General features: G+C 36.1%; 1 protein-coding gene across 1 annotated transcript; it reads left to right on the top strand.

Annotated features, from left to right (window-relative positions):
* The first annotated feature begins 5244 nt into the window (after positions 1-5244).
* Positions 5245-6961, top strand: LOC119982583 (GATA transcription factor 5-like). The gene is made up of 3 exons (XM_038826083.1): positions 5245-5408; positions 5562-5882; positions 5972-6961. Exons 1-3 carry the CDS (start codon positions 5307-5309, stop codon positions 6665-6667), a joined length of 1119 nt encoding a protein of 372 aa, XP_038682011.1. The 5' UTR covers positions 5245-5306; the 3' UTR covers positions 6668-6961.
* The last annotated feature ends 13067 nt before the right edge of the window (positions 6962-20028 follow it).

The raw sequence follows: 20028 nt of genomic DNA on the forward strand, positions 1-20028 counted from the left end.
GTATGAAATTTATAGATGGACAGGTGGGTTATGTCATCGACAGCTGAACTACCTTGGGTTTTGTGGTTCTGGGCCGTAAATCGCAATGGAAATACCTATCTAAGCAGCCAGCATAAGCAACGGAAAGAAAACCACGCATGTGAGGAGATTGCGAGTCGGTACTGGCTAATATGTCTGTTTCCGAGCCATTTTTTCTTCCCTTGCCAATCACGTGACACCCACTTACGTCTAAAGCAACATTTTGTAATAAGCAAAACTGAAAGTTTTTATATCTTTACACGTAGTTCCAAGCATGAACAACCAGCGTAGCAAAGTGAAATATTTAACCCGAGTCATAACTAGTGACCAAATGATGAGTCCCTCACCACGATCCCAACATGCTGACAATGAATCCTTCTCCAAGCTTGTTTACTCTTGCTATTGCATACCAAAAGGAGATCGTTCAAAAGTAGAACAACACGTTCCATGTGTTGTGATTTTTACGTCTCAAGAATAATGTCACTAAGCAAGAGAAGCAAGACTATAAATACATACATAATAATAGATAACTCAATTGGTGTAATATATTCCTCCACTCTGATTACACTAATTTGAATAAAATTTCTTATTTGTGTTTAGGTCAAACTTTTTTTTAATTACAAGAGAATTGGATGGAGGTGGCTCGAACTCGAAAACTCTATGAAATACCATATATATGAGTGTCAAATTAGCTATTCGTGGTTCTCTGTTTAGGTCAAACTCAACACATACATAATGGGCTGGACTTTAGATTAATTTCTATGGTTCCCCCACTAATGTAGACAAATAAAAGGATCCTAGGCATAATAGAACTTTAACAACTTGACTAGGCCCAATTTAATTACACTTTTTAGATGTATAGGGGAGAAGAAGATAAAGAGATGCGTATGTGGAGGAAATTGGATTTTCTTTGATAATGGAAGTAAATGGAGGGAGGAGGAGATGACATTGGTGTCCAAAAATTCAAATAGGTGTAACGTGTGGTTATGTGTGTGTTTGTGTAATAATATCACTTTCATCCATTCAAAATGGGCAAGTGGGTGGGGGGGCACTATATTTAATGACTTTGTGAACCAATTCCAATTCCAATTCCCAGCAACAAGACATCAACAACCACCACCACCCTTTTGTTTTCACTTATTTTAATGTTGAATTCAAACCCATTGCCGGGAATGATTTCAAATTCTGAAAATTAACTTAAGTACCCAACGGTCAAACACACGTCTCTATTCCCGCTCAATTTGAAGGAATCACAAGAGATGATGATGATGACTCTTCACGTGAATTTTTTTTTCAATTTGAAAATTTGTCAATTAACACTTAATCTCGTCCAATTATAGTTGAAATGGAAAGCACGGTAATGATAGGATCTCAACTGTTGAGTTGTACACCTTATTTATAGCTTATAAGGTAATGGTATTAACGGTCGATTTTTTAATATAAATTTAACTGATCGATCGATCGATTATTGGCGATTTGTCAACCGGTCCTCACTAACATGCATTTGACAATAACCAATTAAACGATGGATTTAGTTTGACATAATTTTTTTGGACAGTGCTACTTTAAGGTAAACTTGGACCATAGTTGCATTGGAACATTGGCAATGTGCACCAACTCCGAGAGTGAGAAAGGTCGATAAAGCTAGTATTTCCATATACGTCAATAGACTTTGCACCACTTTTTACACACTACTAGTATGAACAACTCAAGATTTCTTAACATCTCAAAATACCTTTTTATTGACAAATTGTATAGCGACATGGCTTGCTCGCTGAGCTCTACTACTTGGTAGTGCTTAGTTGCACGTTTTAGACAACTCATGTTCCTCACATGCAATCAAATGTATACATCCATAAATTCTCAATATGGTGATGTATGGAGGACAACTTTTTAACAATTGCGAAATTACGTAATTTGCTTGCATGTCTTCCCTAACTCTATATATATACAATCAAATCAATTCGACGGTTTGATGATTGGTCCGGCTACATGGATTCCCTTTCATTTGTCAAATATAATCAATATACAATCCCAGCAAGCATGAAGGGTTCGGTTGCATATCATGTGACAAAAATTCCACATCGGCTTGACATAATTCAACCGAGTGATTTATAAGCAAAGCATCATCGCTTTTCTCACGTCGGAAATGCATATAAATAAAATATTGAGGGTAAATTGATGTATCCACAGAGAACTGTAGGTATATCTTGTGGGTTTAGTGTGTCCGTTGCGCCCCTTTGTCTCCTCGAAGAAGCGTTTTCATGGGTCTAAGTACTGATGTTAATTGTTCATGAAGAACAAATTAGTGCAGACTCGTGGTCATGATGGATAGTATCTTCGATATATTAGGTATGGCCCTTAACACATCAACCTAATCATGGAAAGTACCCTTTTCTTAAGATTTTGGTAGTAAATTTTGGTTTGAGAAGACTTAATCATCAATCTTTCGACCAAGTAGTCCTTCTTTGTATTGAGCCTGACGTCAAAGCATAGACCAAAATGGAGCTTATGTTGTGTATTGGACATAACGATCAGATTTTACAACTCAACTAGTGGATAAGAAGAAGCTTATCACCTATAAAATATGGGTTAAGTTAAAATTAATTTGTCATTTTTTGCTAACGTTATTGATTAAATCATTCATCATTGCCTGTGGATATATCGTACATTTTTAACGCTTCTATGATCTATCCACTTCAAGGCGGGAAACTTCCTCAAGTAATTCATTTACAATAAGTCTAAAAAGTACTATATATTATGGTTTGAAATAGAAGGGGGATTCGAACACTGTTTATTAGGGTGATACACACCATTTTTATCATTCCAACTAGTTACTCGAGTGTTAAAACTTTCAATTTTCAAAACTAATAAGTAAAAATCAGTAGTCAAGATTCTCAAGAATGGCTTCACAAAGAAACCTTTCATCGGAAATTTCAATGGAGACCGTACTTTCTGTTTCTTTCTCAACCCCTTCCCCCGTACACACTCTTTGACAGCCTTACTAACATTACTCAAAGCCCATTCGAGTAATTTTACTCCCCCAAATTTGGATTTCATCATCCAAAAAACAACGATAAATGATCCAAAGTTTAAAGAATAGAGTCGATGATCCAAAGTATCATAAATGATCTTTTGACCTTTAAATAAATGATCCAAAGTGTGAAGAATAGAGCCGGTAATCAAAAGTATGATAAATGATCTTTTAACTTTTAAATATTGGCAAACCGTGAATATTCATAAGGTAACAATTTGATTCATGATCTTGTAAAGTGAAGCGCGTCGGTCCAATGAATTGATCTCATCTGGTTAATGTACTAGAAATACAAAATGTAGAGTAGATTTTCGTTGGGAATAGTCCCCTTCTTAGTTTTCTCATTTCTCTTGAATATAATCTTGCCTTGCACAAAAAATGTTGCCGTTGATTAGTGCGTTGAAAGAGCCTAAAACTGCCTCATGTTTGGTTCGACTTTCAAACATTCAAAATAGAACGCAGAAAAATAGAAAAGAAAAAGCCAAACCTCGAAAACACAGACTGGTCATTGGTGGACTCACATCATCCCCCATCACCACTAGGACCAATAATAACACAACACGCGAGCCAAACCACTGTAGGTCTGCTGTGAAAACGACGTCGGGCCGGCTCCTTGTGTTCAAAATTTTAAAACGGTCGACTACGTAACCAAAACGTCTTGCCTTTAATCGTATTCTACCTTAATTTTTATTGTACTGACCAAACCGTCCCTGCCCCAACCAGAAATTACAGGTTCAGAGCTTTAACATACAATGCCCACGCTTGCATGGACAAGAAGCTCAGTCAGTAAAAAATTAATATTAAAAAAATTAGATTCTATTTGATTCCTAAATTGCCCTTGAAAGAGAGAGGAATCATTTCAGTTGGGCTAGATGGGGACAAAAGCTGGCCCGATGTCTTTTGTCTCTGTATCACCTTTTGCTTCCCTTTGCTTCCAAGCCATGTCCTATCTCAAAAGCTTTGCTCATTAGGTATTGGAGGGTACTTTCGTGTTTTTCATATATACACCTATGTGAGTGCTCACGAGTATAGGGTGAGTTTTGTGATGTGTTTACACCTGTCAAAAGTATCGTTTTAGGGTTAAACGTATCTTATTCGAACAAAAAAATTTGACTAAGCGATGCATTAAAGTATCACTGTATCGCAATGAGTTCAAAACTTGTGCTGTAACCCTGCATGAAATTGACAATACTTCAAAGTGGATTCAGTCAAACAATATGTTTATAAACATGACCTATCATAATAACACATGAGGTGTTATTAGAAAGACAAAATCACATGAATCTTGGGCTCAAAATGTTGACAATATCTCAAATGAATTGGATCAAAATCTTTCTCTCACGTCGTTCTTATGCTTCACCTTACTTTATTCGAATTATAAAACATGACTAAAGATTGACAGAGAACTAGGAATCAGACAATCTTACTTCTTCCTCCAATCAATCCGTCTCAATTGGACACAAAAAGTGTTAAGATTCTTGATTATTACAATCAGAGTGATTGATGATATTCTTACCAGAGATAGTTGTAAGACAATGAGCTGTGTCCGGGTATGTAGTTTGCATTAATCATTGAAAATTAGACACGTTTTAGGAAACAATGAGCGGGAAAAGTAAGGGGAGGAGGCGGAGAGGGTAAATTAGTCAAAAGCTATGGGCATAAGATTTTTCGTTTACTAAAAAAAAGAAAAAGTAAAAGATAAGGAAAGAACAAAAGAGGTGGCGGTTTCCTAGGCCTCTCAGACTCGAGGACTATGGCTTTTTGGTACGCCGGACAACATTATATTTGTATGTATTATATATGTATATTCGAAATTTTATTATGCGAAATTTTACTCGGTGTTTCGGATCTCATATGTTCCAAATCAATAGTGAAAATGTAGATATACTTTTAAGTCCGCCCTTTAAAACTGCATAGGAAAATTCTTGTATATGTATAGATGGCTTAAAACCTTAAAAAATACTAATTAATTATGGTAAATAGTAGTATAATTTTAAATTAGTCCAGTAAATATTTTGAAATTTCAAGCTGGCGAAGGGCAGGCCTCGTAAATTCAGACAGTTTTTAAACATTTATGAACGGCCTGGTATAGTAAATAGTATTAATGAATGTTATTGTATACCGTGACTGTATTTTTGTACGTATAATAATAATCCAGGACAGAAGAGAGAGAGAAATTAAAAATAAAGAGAGAGAAAGGAAAAACGGGCTCTCTCTTTTAGTATAAGCCACGGACGCTTTCATCTCTCATTCAATGCTTTACCGAACTCCCCACCCTTTTTCCTTCCATTTTCACCCGTTTCCCTCTGCAACAACCACCACCACCACCACCACCTCCTCTCCTTCCCCTCTTCAGGTACTCTTTTTGTAAATATAAATACAACTCTTTATCACTCTATTGAGTCAATTTTTTTGAGACATAGAAAGATTCAGCCGAAAGTTTTGTTTTTTCGTTGATTTCTGACTCTTGAAATTCTGGGTTTTGTGTGTTTGTTCTGTTTCTTTTTAGAAAATGGAATGCGTTGAAGCCGCTTTGGTTAACAGTGTTAAGACTGAGGCTCCGGTTAAATCGAGTCCCCAAGCGTTTTTGGATGACTTGTGGGCTTTGAATGCGCAAAACGGCGGTTCGAGTGGTGACTTTTTCGTGGATGACCTGTTGGACTTCTCGAATGAAGACGGACTTGTAGAGAAACAAGAAGCAGAACACGAGGAAGAAGAAGACAAAGTTTGGGTCTCGCTTAAGGCGAAAGGAGAAAACCCAGAAGAAATTCCGAGCAACGAAAGTGCCAATTACGATTTTGGGTCTGTAGACAGCGAGCTTGGTGTTCCGGTACGTTTAATTTACTCTCTCTGCTTCGAAATAACGTTTCTCTGGAGGGTTTGTTTGGTTATTGTTGAAAAAAGGTGCCATTTTTACAGGCGGATGATATGGCTAGCCTTGAATGGCTTTCTCATTTTGTGGAGGACTCTTTCTCGGAGCCCTCTGCCTCGTACCACATCGGAATTTTGCCGGAAAAGCCAAAAATTTCAGTTCCCGATGGAATACAGAGTATACCAGAAACAAAACCGCCGGTTTCTGAAACCGACACATGTTTCAAGACTCCTCTTCCAGCAAAGGCGAGAAGCAAGCGCACGCGAAACGGTGTCAGAGTGTGGTCTCTGAGGTCCCCATCTTCACTGACAGAATCTTCGTCATCCAGTTCGTCGTCTTCGTCTTCTTCTTCCTGTCCTTCAAGCCCCTGGTTTATCTACACCAACCCGGGTTCAATTCTCGAACCGCTTGAACCTATATTCGCAAAACCTCCGGTTAAGAAGCAAAAGAAAAAACCAGCGACCGAGCCCGGTAGTGGCGGTGCACAGCCTCGTCGGTGCAGCCACTGCGGTGTTCAGAAGACTCCACAGTGGAGAGCCGGTCCACTTGGGGCTAAGACCTTGTGCAACGCATGTGGGGTCCGGTTCAAGTCGGGCCGGCTCTTACCCGAATACAGACCCGCTTGCAGCCCGACTTTCTCAAGCGAATTGCACTCAAACCACCACCGTAAGGTCCTGGAGATGAGAAAGAAGAATGAAACTGTGGATCAGGCTGAGTCCGGTTTGGCTTTGCCCAGTTTTTGAAGACGATAAGAGTAAAAACAGTAGAACAATTAGCGAGTGAACCGGGTTGATTAGAATCCGGTTGGAGAGTGGTCCGTCCGAGTTAGATTGTGGTTCGGCTCAATTAGTGTACAAACTTTTTCGTGGTGGGTGCGGTAGGTTTTTCTAGGTGTGTAACTGATTAAGGGTGACTTTAATATTGTACGCTTTTTTATTAATTTCTCTTCTTTCAAAATTTAGTACTTTTAATTTTTTCCAACAGCGCTGATCATTACTCGAGATGTATGTATACGATTTCATATAGATCATGTAGAATTAATGATCTAACATGGACTATGACATTCATCTCAACGTTTGAAATAAGAATGCAATCAAAGAATGCAATTCCGGGGTAGTTTGTCGTTTCCGGTGTGTGATGAAACCGTTCAACCTTTTTCTTTGGTGGCCGTTAGAAAGCAAAGACATTGTATGAGTTTGGGAGTGTGTTGCAACTGTGTTCAGTTGCAACACACCTCACAGCACCACAGTTTTTTGTGACACGCCAAACAGCTTTTGCGTTCCAACTCACCTCACAGCACCACAACTTTTTACCTCACCTCACCACACCTCACCACACTCCCAAACACTTACATTATATGTTGACTTGTCCTACGTAATCAAATTAGGTCAATTATTTTATTTTAGATTAATGTAGAAGGTAAACCTTAAGTGATTTTATATTAATATTATTAGTCATCTAATATAACCGTAATTTAGATACGCCAAACGCACCTCACAGCACCACCACAGTTTTAAAAATTATGCGCCAAACAGCTTTTTGCGTTTCAACTCACCTCACAGCACCACAGTTTTATAACTCACAGCACCACACCACACCTCACAGCACCTCACAGCATTCCCAAACAAGCCCATTATGAGAAGGTGGCGTGTGAGGGTTTATTACACTAATGAAATCACTACCGTTTTGTGATTTTGCTTGTGAGGTTGGAGGGAATTATAAGACTACTATTTATACCTAACTCATCATGAAAAAAAGCTAGTCACTTTTAGAACTACTCTTTAATTCAAGCAAATTAAAATGCATAAATCACTTCAAGTCTTCAATGCAAGTATTCATTTTGGAACCAAAGATATCTCGTCCAAAATTAGGCATAAAACTACAATTAAAAATAGTTTGGCGACTTTCATTGCAATTCATAAATGGATGGAACGTATGAAATTCGTATCTAACAATGTAAGAAAAATATGATAAAATATCGTTGTGTAAAAAAAAACCGACAGAATGATTTAACACACCTCCCCACCCGTTAATATGAATTTCCGACTCTATAAAATTGTAGACTCCAACTCCTTCATAAATAGTCATTAAGATACAATGTAGGTCCTTGAGATTCTTCAATCACTAACAGATAAGAAGAATGAATTGACTATTTTATGTTTCTTCCATCTGCCGGATATGTGGATCTAAGAGACCTTTGAACTGCTGATTACAATGTGTCTATGTGGACGCCATATGTCAAATCCACCAAGCTTAACAGTCAGTAGTCCTCTCCAAGTCAAATGCCACGTCACTTCATGTCTTTTTTTAAGGAAAATTTAAATAATCTAATCTCGATTAAATTATATGATAATCTCACTGTTTAATGAACCAATGGACAGTAGCAGGGGCTGTGCCGTCCATCCACGTGCCTCCCATCGCTATTAGAGGATTTTAAATACTCCTAACAAAAATCGTAAGACCTGAACAAGGTGAATTACAGAAGTACCCCCTACTTCCCGTTGCTTTTACGTGGCAATCACGTGATGGCTGTCTCCCACCCGTTCCCAACCACTCTAAAACCTCTATGATGGTCCAATATTAAAAGCTTTGGCAACGAGAATGGGGCTGTCTGAGTTGTGTGTGGGACTGATCATGAAATAATGTATGAGTTTGGCAGTGTGTTGCAACTGTGTTCAATTGCAACACACCTCACAGCACCACAGTTTTTTGTGACACGTCAAACAGTTTTTTGCGTTCTAACTCACCTCACAGCACCACAGCTTTTTACCTCACAACACTCCCAAACGCTTACAATATATGTTGAATTATCTTACGTAATCAAATTAGGTCAATTATTTTATTTTAGATTAATGTACAATGTAAACCTTAAGTGATTTTATATTAATATTATTAGTCATCTAATATAACCGTAATTTAGATACGCCAAACGCATCTCACAGCACCGCACCGCACTACAGTTTTAAAAGTGATGCGCCAAATAGCTTTTTACGTTCCAACTCACCTCACAGAACCACAGTTTTATAACTCACAGCACCACACCGCACCTCACAGTACCTCACAGCATTCCCAAACAAGCCCAATAAAAGCCCAAAACGTCATTAACCCAAATAAATAATTTGATGTAAGAGGAAGTTTTAACCGAGAACGATGTCATAAAAATGTCTTTTAGATATTCGATACGGATCTAATCTCGAACCATTATGATAAAGTAGGTTGTGCCAAAGATCAGTGCATATCCACGTGGGCATTATTCCTAATAAAAATCGAACTAAGAATCTTGTGAGTTCATACGATTTTGATTTTAAAAAGATTTACCGTTAGACTAGCTTTTCACGACAAAGATGGCCTCATTTGATCTTGTGGTTAGCATATTAAGATATATAGTAATGAAGCAACTTCTGTAATACTAGTGATTGTGGTGGATGGATCATCTTGTCACGTTGCGGAGAACACCTTGGAAAATATCAAACGCAAAAGAGGCTCGAGATATGCTCCTTATAAGGAACATTATTATCTGTAAATCTCTGTACTAAGTGACTGATGACTAGTGATTGTGCCCACCTCCTACCGAACCTTTTTGACCTGGATGTTATATCACGTGCCTTTCGTTCTACTATTTTTTTTTTTTTTTGATGTGGAAATTGGAATCCAATTAGTCCGCGCGAACAATGGAATGGTAAACTCTGAGTCACATAGAAGATCTCAAAATCTTCATGAACCAGTTGAGACTTGAACTAAAACCCAATGTGAGAAAAAAAAAAAAGCGGGATAACATTAGCACACGTGAGACTGAGTAAAGGTTTATCTCACAAATTACGATAATGAAATAACTCATGAGACTTGAACTCACGACATCTCACTTGTGCGAAGAGTTACACTTTTAGGTTCTACTCTCCCAAAACTTTTCTTTTTCCTTCTCTTTTTTTGGTTGCATGTAAATGGTTGCGACCTGCGAGTGGCCATGAACCTATTTGGTGGGCCAAGTCTCCATTTGGGTGCAATACAAGGTTGGTTGGATGCACAATTCTTTGATTTGATGTCTACTTTCGATTATTTAGGTTTTGTTTCGTACTTGTCAAGAGAAACTCATTTTCAATAAATAACTAATCGTACAATTACATGAAGAATAAATACCTAATCGTACAATTACATGAAGAAGACTATACACACAAACTACCTGCATGGATGGTATGTTTGAATTAACGGATCATAAGGCAAAAGACTAGGTTGAGTATGCAATATTTACTTGTGCATAGAGGGGTAATGTGAGCCGGCTGGCACGACCCACAATCAGGCCTGCTGCTTAGATGGGCCTGGCTGGCCATCCTTGGGCCCTCTTAACGGGCCACCGGTCCATTTGACATCTCTACTTGTGCATTATCAAGCCCAAACGTGCAAATGAGTTCGTTGGCTCGACTTGGTTGTGTCCAACCACACTACTAACCAAGTGCTTTTCATTTTGATTCGGGCCTATAATTGACCTTATGTTGTTTTTACAGTTGACGTGCGTTAAGTGTCGGGCCGAATTGTTTGGGTCCAACCAGTTCCTACTTGAGCCCAGATACGTAGCTAACTAAATTGGTAATTTAATCAAACTCCAAATTAGTTGGAGCGAAACCTAATTCTTGTACGTACGAGAGGGGCCTGGCTATGTATGTATCCAATCTTAAATATTAGGTTATTGGACCTCACTAATTAGGCCCTAAAGGTACCAATAAGGGGCTGCACTTAACAAAAGTATATATATATGGTAATCCCTCTGTACTTCAAAAATGAGAATATTCAAGGAGGGCAAATGTTGGTGCGCATGTGAAGAACGAACGTATATATAGATAGTGGAGAATACTCAACATAAGTTTCTTTTTGATATCATCTTTTCATTTCTCCATGTGAAGGCAATTCCTCTATCTTCATGCTTTACACTTTTATTGTCGTTTTTTTTAACAAGGAATCCATCTCAGGAAATGACGTACCTGAGTCTTCGGAGGATTTGGGTGAATTCTAAAACAAATTAAATATCGTGTGTTACTTAAATGGATTCAGAGCTATTATAATACTAATATTTTTTTCATCGGCCGCAAATATCGCTCGACCGAGGAATGCCCCACATACACATTGGACCCCATTGTGATGTGCGTGGTGAGCTATATATGCTTTCCCATTACAACCATTTGGACCACCTTATGATGGAATGTAAGATGTCATGAGCCGGCCCATTTATTGTCAAAATACCTAGCAGTTGCCTCGCCGCTATCATTAGTGTCGAATAATTTCGGGGACAATTACAACATGACCACCAAATTCGATCAAGTCAACTAGGCCGACCAATCCACCATAATCGATCGCTGTATCATTGTTAATAGTACTTCCAATATATGAAACTCGTAAATCAATAATCATCGTTTCCCATATTCATTAGTTGGTGGTCTAGACGTGCATGAAACCTCTCAAAATGGCTAAGACCATTTCAATGGTGGTGGACTGGACAATTGTGTAATCCTAAGTCAAGTATTGGTGCTCTTTACACGCTTGTTTGTTCTCGAACCATTTGGCTATAGAAAGTTAATTTCTTACTTTTTTTTGTAGACTTGACAGATAAATTACATTTGGCTATAGAAATTTTAAAACCTTTTTTGACTCTTCAACTATTGATATACACACGCACCTAACTTGACAAGTCTCAAGTCTGTGTGTTTATATTATTCAAACATGCACAAGCATTGCACGTGAAAATTGTCAAAGGCTGATAGAAACCTAGTGGGCCGTACATCGAGTAAAAAGCTTAATAAAAGCTCCACGGTCCTGGCCAAGCCAGTCCATTCAAACCCCTTGAACATATGGAATGTTCAAATTTAATTTATGTGTAGTTTGCATGCCATTTTTGAATTACTCTAGCCTTGTCAATGTCGGTAGTAGGTGCTGTTAATATTAGTATATGGGAATTCATTTGGATTTTTCTTTGCTAAGAAATTCATTAATATGATTTAATTGACGAATGTTGAAAGGGTATGTAATTACTTCAAATTGTTCCAACCCTTGTATGTTTGTATCTTAAATTATTAATCAAACGAGGGCAAACTAAAGTGAGCATCGTACATGTTGGCCTAGGCACCATAACATGTTCTAGCGGCGATGTGTGGCCCACTGTGGTGGGCCCTCTGTGCCATCGACCCTGCCAGCGTGAATGGCTTGACATCCCAGCATTGACGAGACGGGGGCACAACGAGGAGTGAAACTTGCGGTTTAATTTTACTTAATGCGAAGAAATTTACCAGGTCCAAACATATATAATAAGGATTGACATACTAATAGCTCTTTTTTTTTTTTGATTATCGTGGGTGTCCGGGCCAGCTTTACGCGCAACTCGACTAATCCCACGGGCCCTGAAGTTAACGACCATGTAAGCCTCCAGTGGCCCTTTGGGGGCTCGAACCTTGGACCTGTCAGTGTAACTGTCCAGGTCTTACCAACTGAGCTACCCCTCAGGGTTGGGTTACTAATAGCTCTTTCTTGATTATATGGGTGGTGGTGTATGGTCGTTTTTAGTTGGAACACTCAACAAAACATAATTATTCTAGATAGGGTCCAACAAAAATGGCCACCATATATAGATCCACCTCTCCAATTCCAAATCCACAGACTCCAACCTCCCAACTTCACATAACCACCAAATGCATAGCTCCAACAACCATGCCGTAATTAACCAATTAATAACAGGCAGTCATTAACTGCAAGCATGGTCCAATAATCATAAAGGTCCAGCATGCAGCAGCTCTGGCCACCAATAATTAGTACCACAGACATACACAGAATGAGTTGCCCCAAGACCTAATCGGACCCTCATGCCCATCAAGAGTACCAATGACAAGACAGGAGCAAAAGAGAGAAGAGGGAATTGAAACAAACCAGCAGTAAGCTCTCTAATAATCATATTCATACCCTCCGAATCTATTTTGTTTGATGAGGTAAAGATGATCCATGCATGAAGTAAGACAGACAGCGATGACTAATATATCTATATATTCTTCTTTTTTTTTTTTTTTGATGGGAATATATATCTATATATTCAAACAAGTAAGCTTCTTGCTTAGTTTTCATATTGTTTCCTATGTGTTTGATAAAAGTCCTGAGTTAAATTATTTGTATGGGCTAGCTTATTTTATTACTGAAATGGGGCCATGCAATTGAGATTTTTGATTGGATTAGGTCATTTTCATTTGATACTGATAAGATCAACCAAGTGTGGCTATATCTCATTGTGAACATGATTTTTTTTGGGCTGATTTTACGACTACATAAGTGATGTTGATGTCTAACCATAACTTTTTTTTTTAATAATAAAGAAACGTATTGAAATATTTGTTGAATATTGGGTTCTTAATTATATATGGTCGAGAAAAGTGGTCAATTAAATCAAGCAAAGGAGAGTTACGTTATTACACCCCTATTCTGTATTTTCCGGCTAAAAGACTTAAGTATTTAAGAGAATCTAAAGAGACACTCGCTCTGTTACCCTCAACGGGTCCCTGACAGTTGGCTCACTTTGGTACTAGAATTCATACGACCATCATTCTCTCTTATTGTATGTGCAGGTTACTGGTGGCGCCTATCGACATATCATCAATATAAAATTCAATCGTTTGTATGTGTGTGTGTATATATATATATATATTGTGTAATAGGCACTCAAGCCATAGCTAGCAACGTGAGCTCATGTTGATATGTACTTTGGCAGGAGAGGAATACGACAATCGTGCAAGTTTGAGATCATTACATTGCATGTTTTAGGATTTAAGGATAATTTTTTTTTTTTGTGAAATATCTTTTATTTTTTAAGGTATTCAAAACCACACACCACCTAACCTTACCCTAAACAACCACGTCAACTTTGCTTGGAAGTACAGTCCACGATTAAACTTATATAATCCATACAAAATAAAATAACCTACGCCCTCTCTTTCACTGCCACCTTCGGTCTTTTACTTTCTTTTTTTTTTTTGATTAGATGTAACTCTTTTAATTAATGGAAATATTGATCTAATATTTATCCTTTTTTTAAAAAAAAAAACACTTTTAATCCATAAAATTGACTCCCACCAAACTCCACATCTCACATCTGTAAGTGCGCACATCAATCAAAGAGCTCTAAAATTGTCTCTTTTGTATATGCCTTGCGTAGATAGTAGGGCATCGTGAAGAAATAGTGAGGTAACAATTGTTAACGTATATAGATAATTCCAGTTCTTAATCATCAACAACGCATTTTCTTGAAAGATAATATCTCGTAGTAACTTAACAGTTAAGCGTGTTTCTACGAGAGTATTATTGGGATGAGTGATCTCATGGGAAGGCAAAGTTGCGCGGGTTCAATGTATCCACGGGAAACGAACAACACAAAGTGAACAATATTGTTGATATGTATACGGATTGGAAATTCTATTAGCAATATCCACGAGTTAAGTTTTGGACTAACTTACTCTGTTCTCATGTGTAAAATTCTTAGCGCTCGAATATGATCGTCAGAGTTTAGGTTCATATCGAATGTTGATTGGGCAAATTTGTATAATATCCTTTTCAGTTTAAAAAGTGAAGAAATACTGACGTTCTACATGTTAGCCAGAATTGATATTGCAACCACATGTCAGCAATCAATAAAGTAGTTGTTTATGTAATGTTCTCCGTAGACTAGAGTATCAATCTATATATATATAATTGAGGATCCACGAAGCTTCTCCTTAATTCATGGTGCCACGTGGACGTCTTTACAAAAAAGCCTACATAGACAAAAGAAAATTTTAAAATATATTATAAAACTTTAAGACCCACAACCACACACATAAATATATTGCAAAACTTTAATACCCACAACCACATTCATACACTTTAAGACCCACAACCACACTCATACAGTTAATAGTATTCAAATAATTTTAAAATTATATTGAATTGTATGGGAATTTAATGTTTCATAGGAGTGGTTTGATGTTGTTTTGGTTTCTCAAAGGTCATATATTGCTAATTATGAGAGTCTTTTGATATTACTTAATTAATGAAATTCATTTGTAGTATTTAGTTTGAAAACATTTTGTGTGTTTTTGGCATTAATTACTATCATTTTGTGGGATTTTTTGTGTGTTTTTATCATTTATTGTGTTTTTGATGTATTTTGTGTGTTTTTGTAGTATTTAGTTGATGTATTGTGCATGTTTAGAGTTTGGTCAGGTTTAGTAGTATGTTTGGATTGCAATATACACAACATGAGAGACTTTTCTCATGCTATATTGTTCTAATGTGTAAGTAAATTCAGCTCATTTGGTATTGGAACATGTAAGTGGTGATAGGAAAGTACGGTAGAATTCAATGAGTTGTTGAAGGTCAAAGTGATTATAGGCATAAATCTACCAGTCATACATAACATTTCAAAAATATAAATTCAAAAATCTTATTCTAAAAATATTAAGAATTTTATTCCAAAAATATCATTTCAAAAATACTACTTATACTACATTGTACTTCTCGATATTAAATGTCACTTTGTAGAGATTGTTGTACTAACCATACAATATTGTCTCATAAACATGTCTTTGGTGACTTATAACACTTTGTAGATACTAGCGACGCAAATAAAAATTGATAAACTCTTAGCATACTTATTCCTTATGCATCAAATTTCTTACACCCTATTAGAAAAATATTTTCTTAGCAAATTAAAAAACAAGTATTGTACATATTTTATCTTCATCTCACAATCATCTCTATTTTCTACAATTAAAGCTCTACTGCTCTTCATGTTAACAAAGTATCGAAAAACTTTCACACATCTTTATTTTTCAATCAAAATATATACCGCGTGAAACACGGATATGCAACTAGTTTATTTGAAAAGCTGTAGATAAGAATGTGATAGATGACAGGAACCATTAAATTAAAGTTAGAATAAACTTAAATCAGAATTTTGAATACTAATTTTTTTTTCAATGCAAGAATTAAAAATTAAGTACAACAATTACATCTTACAGCTGTATTGTATATAAACATTAAATTATTTGTTATTATTACACAAACAAAAATGATAAAAATCATAATCTCAACTGCTCAGTTGGATGCACAAGAATCAAATGGATTCATGAGTTTCACATGTCTTATAGGATACAAAAAAATCATGTGCGTATCGATACAACTTAGCAGTTTAGATAACGAGGATGTCAATTGTTGGTATCTCTATTATTACTGGCAAGCAAATCAAGATTAATAATATTGAGTACACTCTTAAGTAATCAACAAATTTTGATTAATTAATGGTTTATACTTCGTTGACCTAGCTAGTTCTATACCAAAACTTGCCGCATTGTTAATTGCAACCACAATTTAGTATTTTACATTTTGCATCAACCCAAACCAAGGTTAGTTTTTTTTTGATGCCCTGAAACATGACAAATTTGCAGTCAAGATTGACAGTTTGTCTTCACTTTCATGGATTAAAGAGCCAACATGAACATGTACAAGGTCTCTGCCAATTGATTTTGTTTATTCTTAATTTGTCATCATCCCAATCAAGTAATGTATTTGTAACCTTCAAAATACATCAAAATTTATTTACATTATGTTAATCGAATACCTATAAAATATAGGACAATACCAGAGACCCCGGTCTCAAAAGTCTCACAAATATATGTGGCATTAAAATAGTTATTGATTAAAAACGCTCATGTAGGGTTTACCTCACATCTAACACTCCACATTAAATGAGGGTCTTTTGAGGTCTTTTTTAAAGGTCTCAAGTATTATCCTAAAATATAATGGCAAATTGCTAACAATAAAATTAAACGAATACCTAAAAAATATAACTACAAATTTTTTGAGTAACTGAGAACGAGACCATACAAATTTACTCTTTGAACATTCAAAACGAGCTTAAACACGAGTCATCAGGCTCATACATACAGAATTGATTAACTTCAAATTTAAATGTGTTTACGACAGAATTTGAGTGTTGCGAACAAATGAGATCAGACGATGTGTGCAAGAACAAACCTCTTAGAACAAAGTCTCAAAAAGGGGTGCAAACGCAAAAAAAAGATGATGGTCTCCAAGGGGCGCAAACACACGAGGAAGAAAATGTAAAAGGGCTAATTAGATTAAAAGATAAGAAAACGAAAATTACATGCCCTGTTTGAGTCTTTGATTGATCAAACCTTGTAAAATCTAAAATCTAGGCTTATATACATATTCTTTACAAAACTGTTAACACTGATATTTATAATTGAATCCGTTGATTTGCTACCAAGTGTCCCACGTTCTCTTAACCGCTTGGTAGTGTTGAAAATTGATTTCTCCCTGTCTGACATGTGTCCTCCACGTCTTAATATTGCTCTGCTTCCGTAAAGCCATGACTACCACGTTAGCCACTCTCCTTTACACATCAAGATGTTTGTGTAACTATTGTTGTCGTTTGTTTCGGTCATTTGCCAACTGTTTGACCAATCTTCCTCGCTCAAGCTCCCAATTCGCCCAATCATTATCCAAACCTGGTCGTTTTACTTAGTTTTCGTTCAGCGAATTAAATAAAATTGTTATGCCACAAGGTATTGGTATATTTTTACATGCAACAAAATGAATACCTATAAAAATATAACTCCAAATTAACTCCAACCACGTGTTCTATTTTAATTTCGATTATTCAACAGTCAACACTGATTTTTGAATTTTCAGTCAACCAAATGCGATCCGACAAGTAAACGGGCCGGTTATGGTCAATCTTGCCCCGCCCAACTACCATATCTGGTCTGTGTACTTGTATTTGACTTTGGGGTACCCTACCCCTAATTACTCGACGACACGTTGGTCATTGACTAGTTCGTTGATACCGATTATAACAGATTAGGGTAGACCCTGTGTACTATGCAACCGGTACCATTTGGTGCCCCAAAAAAATCATAATATAGGCACGCAAAATATGTAATTTTGACCGTTGGATCTCAAGTTTGTCAAGAACATAAATACCACATTCCAACAATGCATTTTCTTAGGTTGAATGAGTTGGGTTTTAGCCAATAGTAGATTAGCTTGCTCAGTGAATTGAGTTTCGATCTTTAATAACTGGGTTTAGGAAGAACAGAGCTTTGTGGACACAAAAAATGTAGGAAAGAAGAAATGACAATATTGAGTTGGGTTTTGGCTTTTAGTAACTGGGATCAGTAAGAACAGAGCTATCCGAGCCCAATATATCCATAGTGAACCGATAAACCCAAAACAGATAATATTATTGATGTGCGTAGGTATATTTTGAGTGTGATAAATCAAATGAAAAAACCAAATACCCTTGATCGAGCTAGCTAACACGCACATATTTACTATCATTCAGCTTTTATCCAAACTTTAGTGTATTAATAGAAGGTTCAGAAGCTGTGATATTATTTCTGACCAAACAATACACTCAAACATTATTCCCATATTCGGTTTATTTGTTGATTGTCCAAAGTATTAATTCTATGCCCAAAATGAGGCAGACATCCCCAAAATTTTTTCCATAAAAACCCTCAATATGAAAGCAGTTGAGTTGTCAAAACAATATTTTGTTGCACAAACTTAATTAAGTTCATCTTCAATAACAATTAAATGTTATTAGAAAACAAAAAATTATATATCGAGTTCTAGAAACATACATTGCATAAAACTAGTTCGTGTCTTGCTCCTAATTACATTATTATAACCCCCTACTTTTCTAGTTTGATGGTCCATAATTTTCACTTAAGTCACTGTAGTATATATTGCCTTCAAAGAATGCTAGTTTGTAGTGATATTTATTGGTAAGAACAAAAAAAAAAAAAAAAGAGCAAGATCAAACTGTATGAATTCGAGAAGGTACTGAATTAGATTTTTATTGAGAGTAATATTTTTGTGGTAACCGTTGAGTTTTAGTCAAATTTACCATGTTATCAATCAGAAAATTTGGTGCTTATAGATTTGATGGTGTGAACTTAAATCCATATCAAATATTTAAAGATAAATTTGTATAATATGATTATCGCTTTTTGAAAAAAAAACACAAAAAAACATGACATTATAGCAATGTTAGAAAAATGTACACAAAAAAGTTGGGGTGTCTAGTTGGAGATTTTGACCGCTACCCCAATTTGATTTGACTAATTTACTTTTACATTAAGTGTGGGACCCGGGCTTACCGTTTCAATCTCAGTTTACAGGTTTTGATTTGTCGATGGGGTGGCGGTATTACCGACAAGGATCCACTACTACGACCGCCAACCCCTCAAAGCTCAAACACATGAGTTTTAAGACACGACGTGGCAACTTGTACGAAGTTTCCTGATATAGTGATGGCCCCACTCTAGAATACAATTAATTCATTAATGCTCAATTTGACATTTTATGATTCATTTTCTCCTACCTAAATTAGTTTCATTGTCAAAACAACTATCAAGTCGAAATTTCATGAAGAACATAAATATATTTTATTTTATTTACATAGTTCCCATGTCAAAAAAGTATTTCCAACTCATGTAATTGATCACAAAATAAATATTTTGATTCAAACTTTCATAACTATTTGGTGAAGTAGTGAATCTTTCTGAGACCAAATCGTAAAGACACGGAAAGTCTTGGATTCAATTCTCACTGAAAGCAATATATTTGTAATCACGGATTGAGTTTTGAAAACTTATATATATCTGGATTTGATGATTCGAGTTTAAATTCATATCAGATGCTCAAAGAATAAATTTTTATGGTTATGTTGTTGTTTTTAATTACCAAAAGAAAAAACTTGATGATATATTTAGCAATTATCCTTGCAAAGTGGGAAAATAACTTTGAGTATCAATATTTTCAATATTTGCCGGCTATTTTGCGAACAAGCAATTTCAATGTGGGCTTTCACATTAATTTGACATTTTCTTGAAAATGAAAACATTTAGAGCATAAAGTAAGTGGTGGAGGAATAATGCGACAACAAATTCAAGAAATTACTTTTAACTTATAACATGATCGTGACGTTATAGTGATGCTTAATCACACGCAATATATATCATCATATCTTAAAAAATAAGTATAATTGTTTTCAATGAAAATTATGCCACAAATC

The sequence above is a fragment of the Tripterygium wilfordii genome, chromosome 1 (assembly GCF_013401445.1).
Source record: "Tripterygium wilfordii isolate XIE 37 chromosome 1, ASM1340144v1, whole genome shotgun sequence".
Taxonomy (NCBI): Eukaryota; Viridiplantae; Streptophyta; class Magnoliopsida; order Celastrales; family Celastraceae; genus Tripterygium; species Tripterygium wilfordii.

What these genes read in the sequence shown, in the direction of transcription:
- LOC119982583 (XM_038826083.1), top strand. Translation starts at nt 5,307, where the DNA reads ATGCTTTACCGAACTCCCCACCCTTTTTCCTTCCATTTTCACCCGTTT. An exon ending in CCTCTCCTTCCCCTCTTCAG is followed by an intron (nt 5,409 to 5,561) that starts GTACTCTTTTTG and finishes GTTTCTTTTTAG; the next exon opens with AAAATGGAATGCGTTGAAGC. An exon ending in ACAGCGAGCTTGGTGTTCCG is followed by an intron (nt 5,883 to 5,971) that starts GTACGTTTAATT and finishes CCATTTTTACAG; the next exon opens with GCGGATGATATGGCTAGCCT.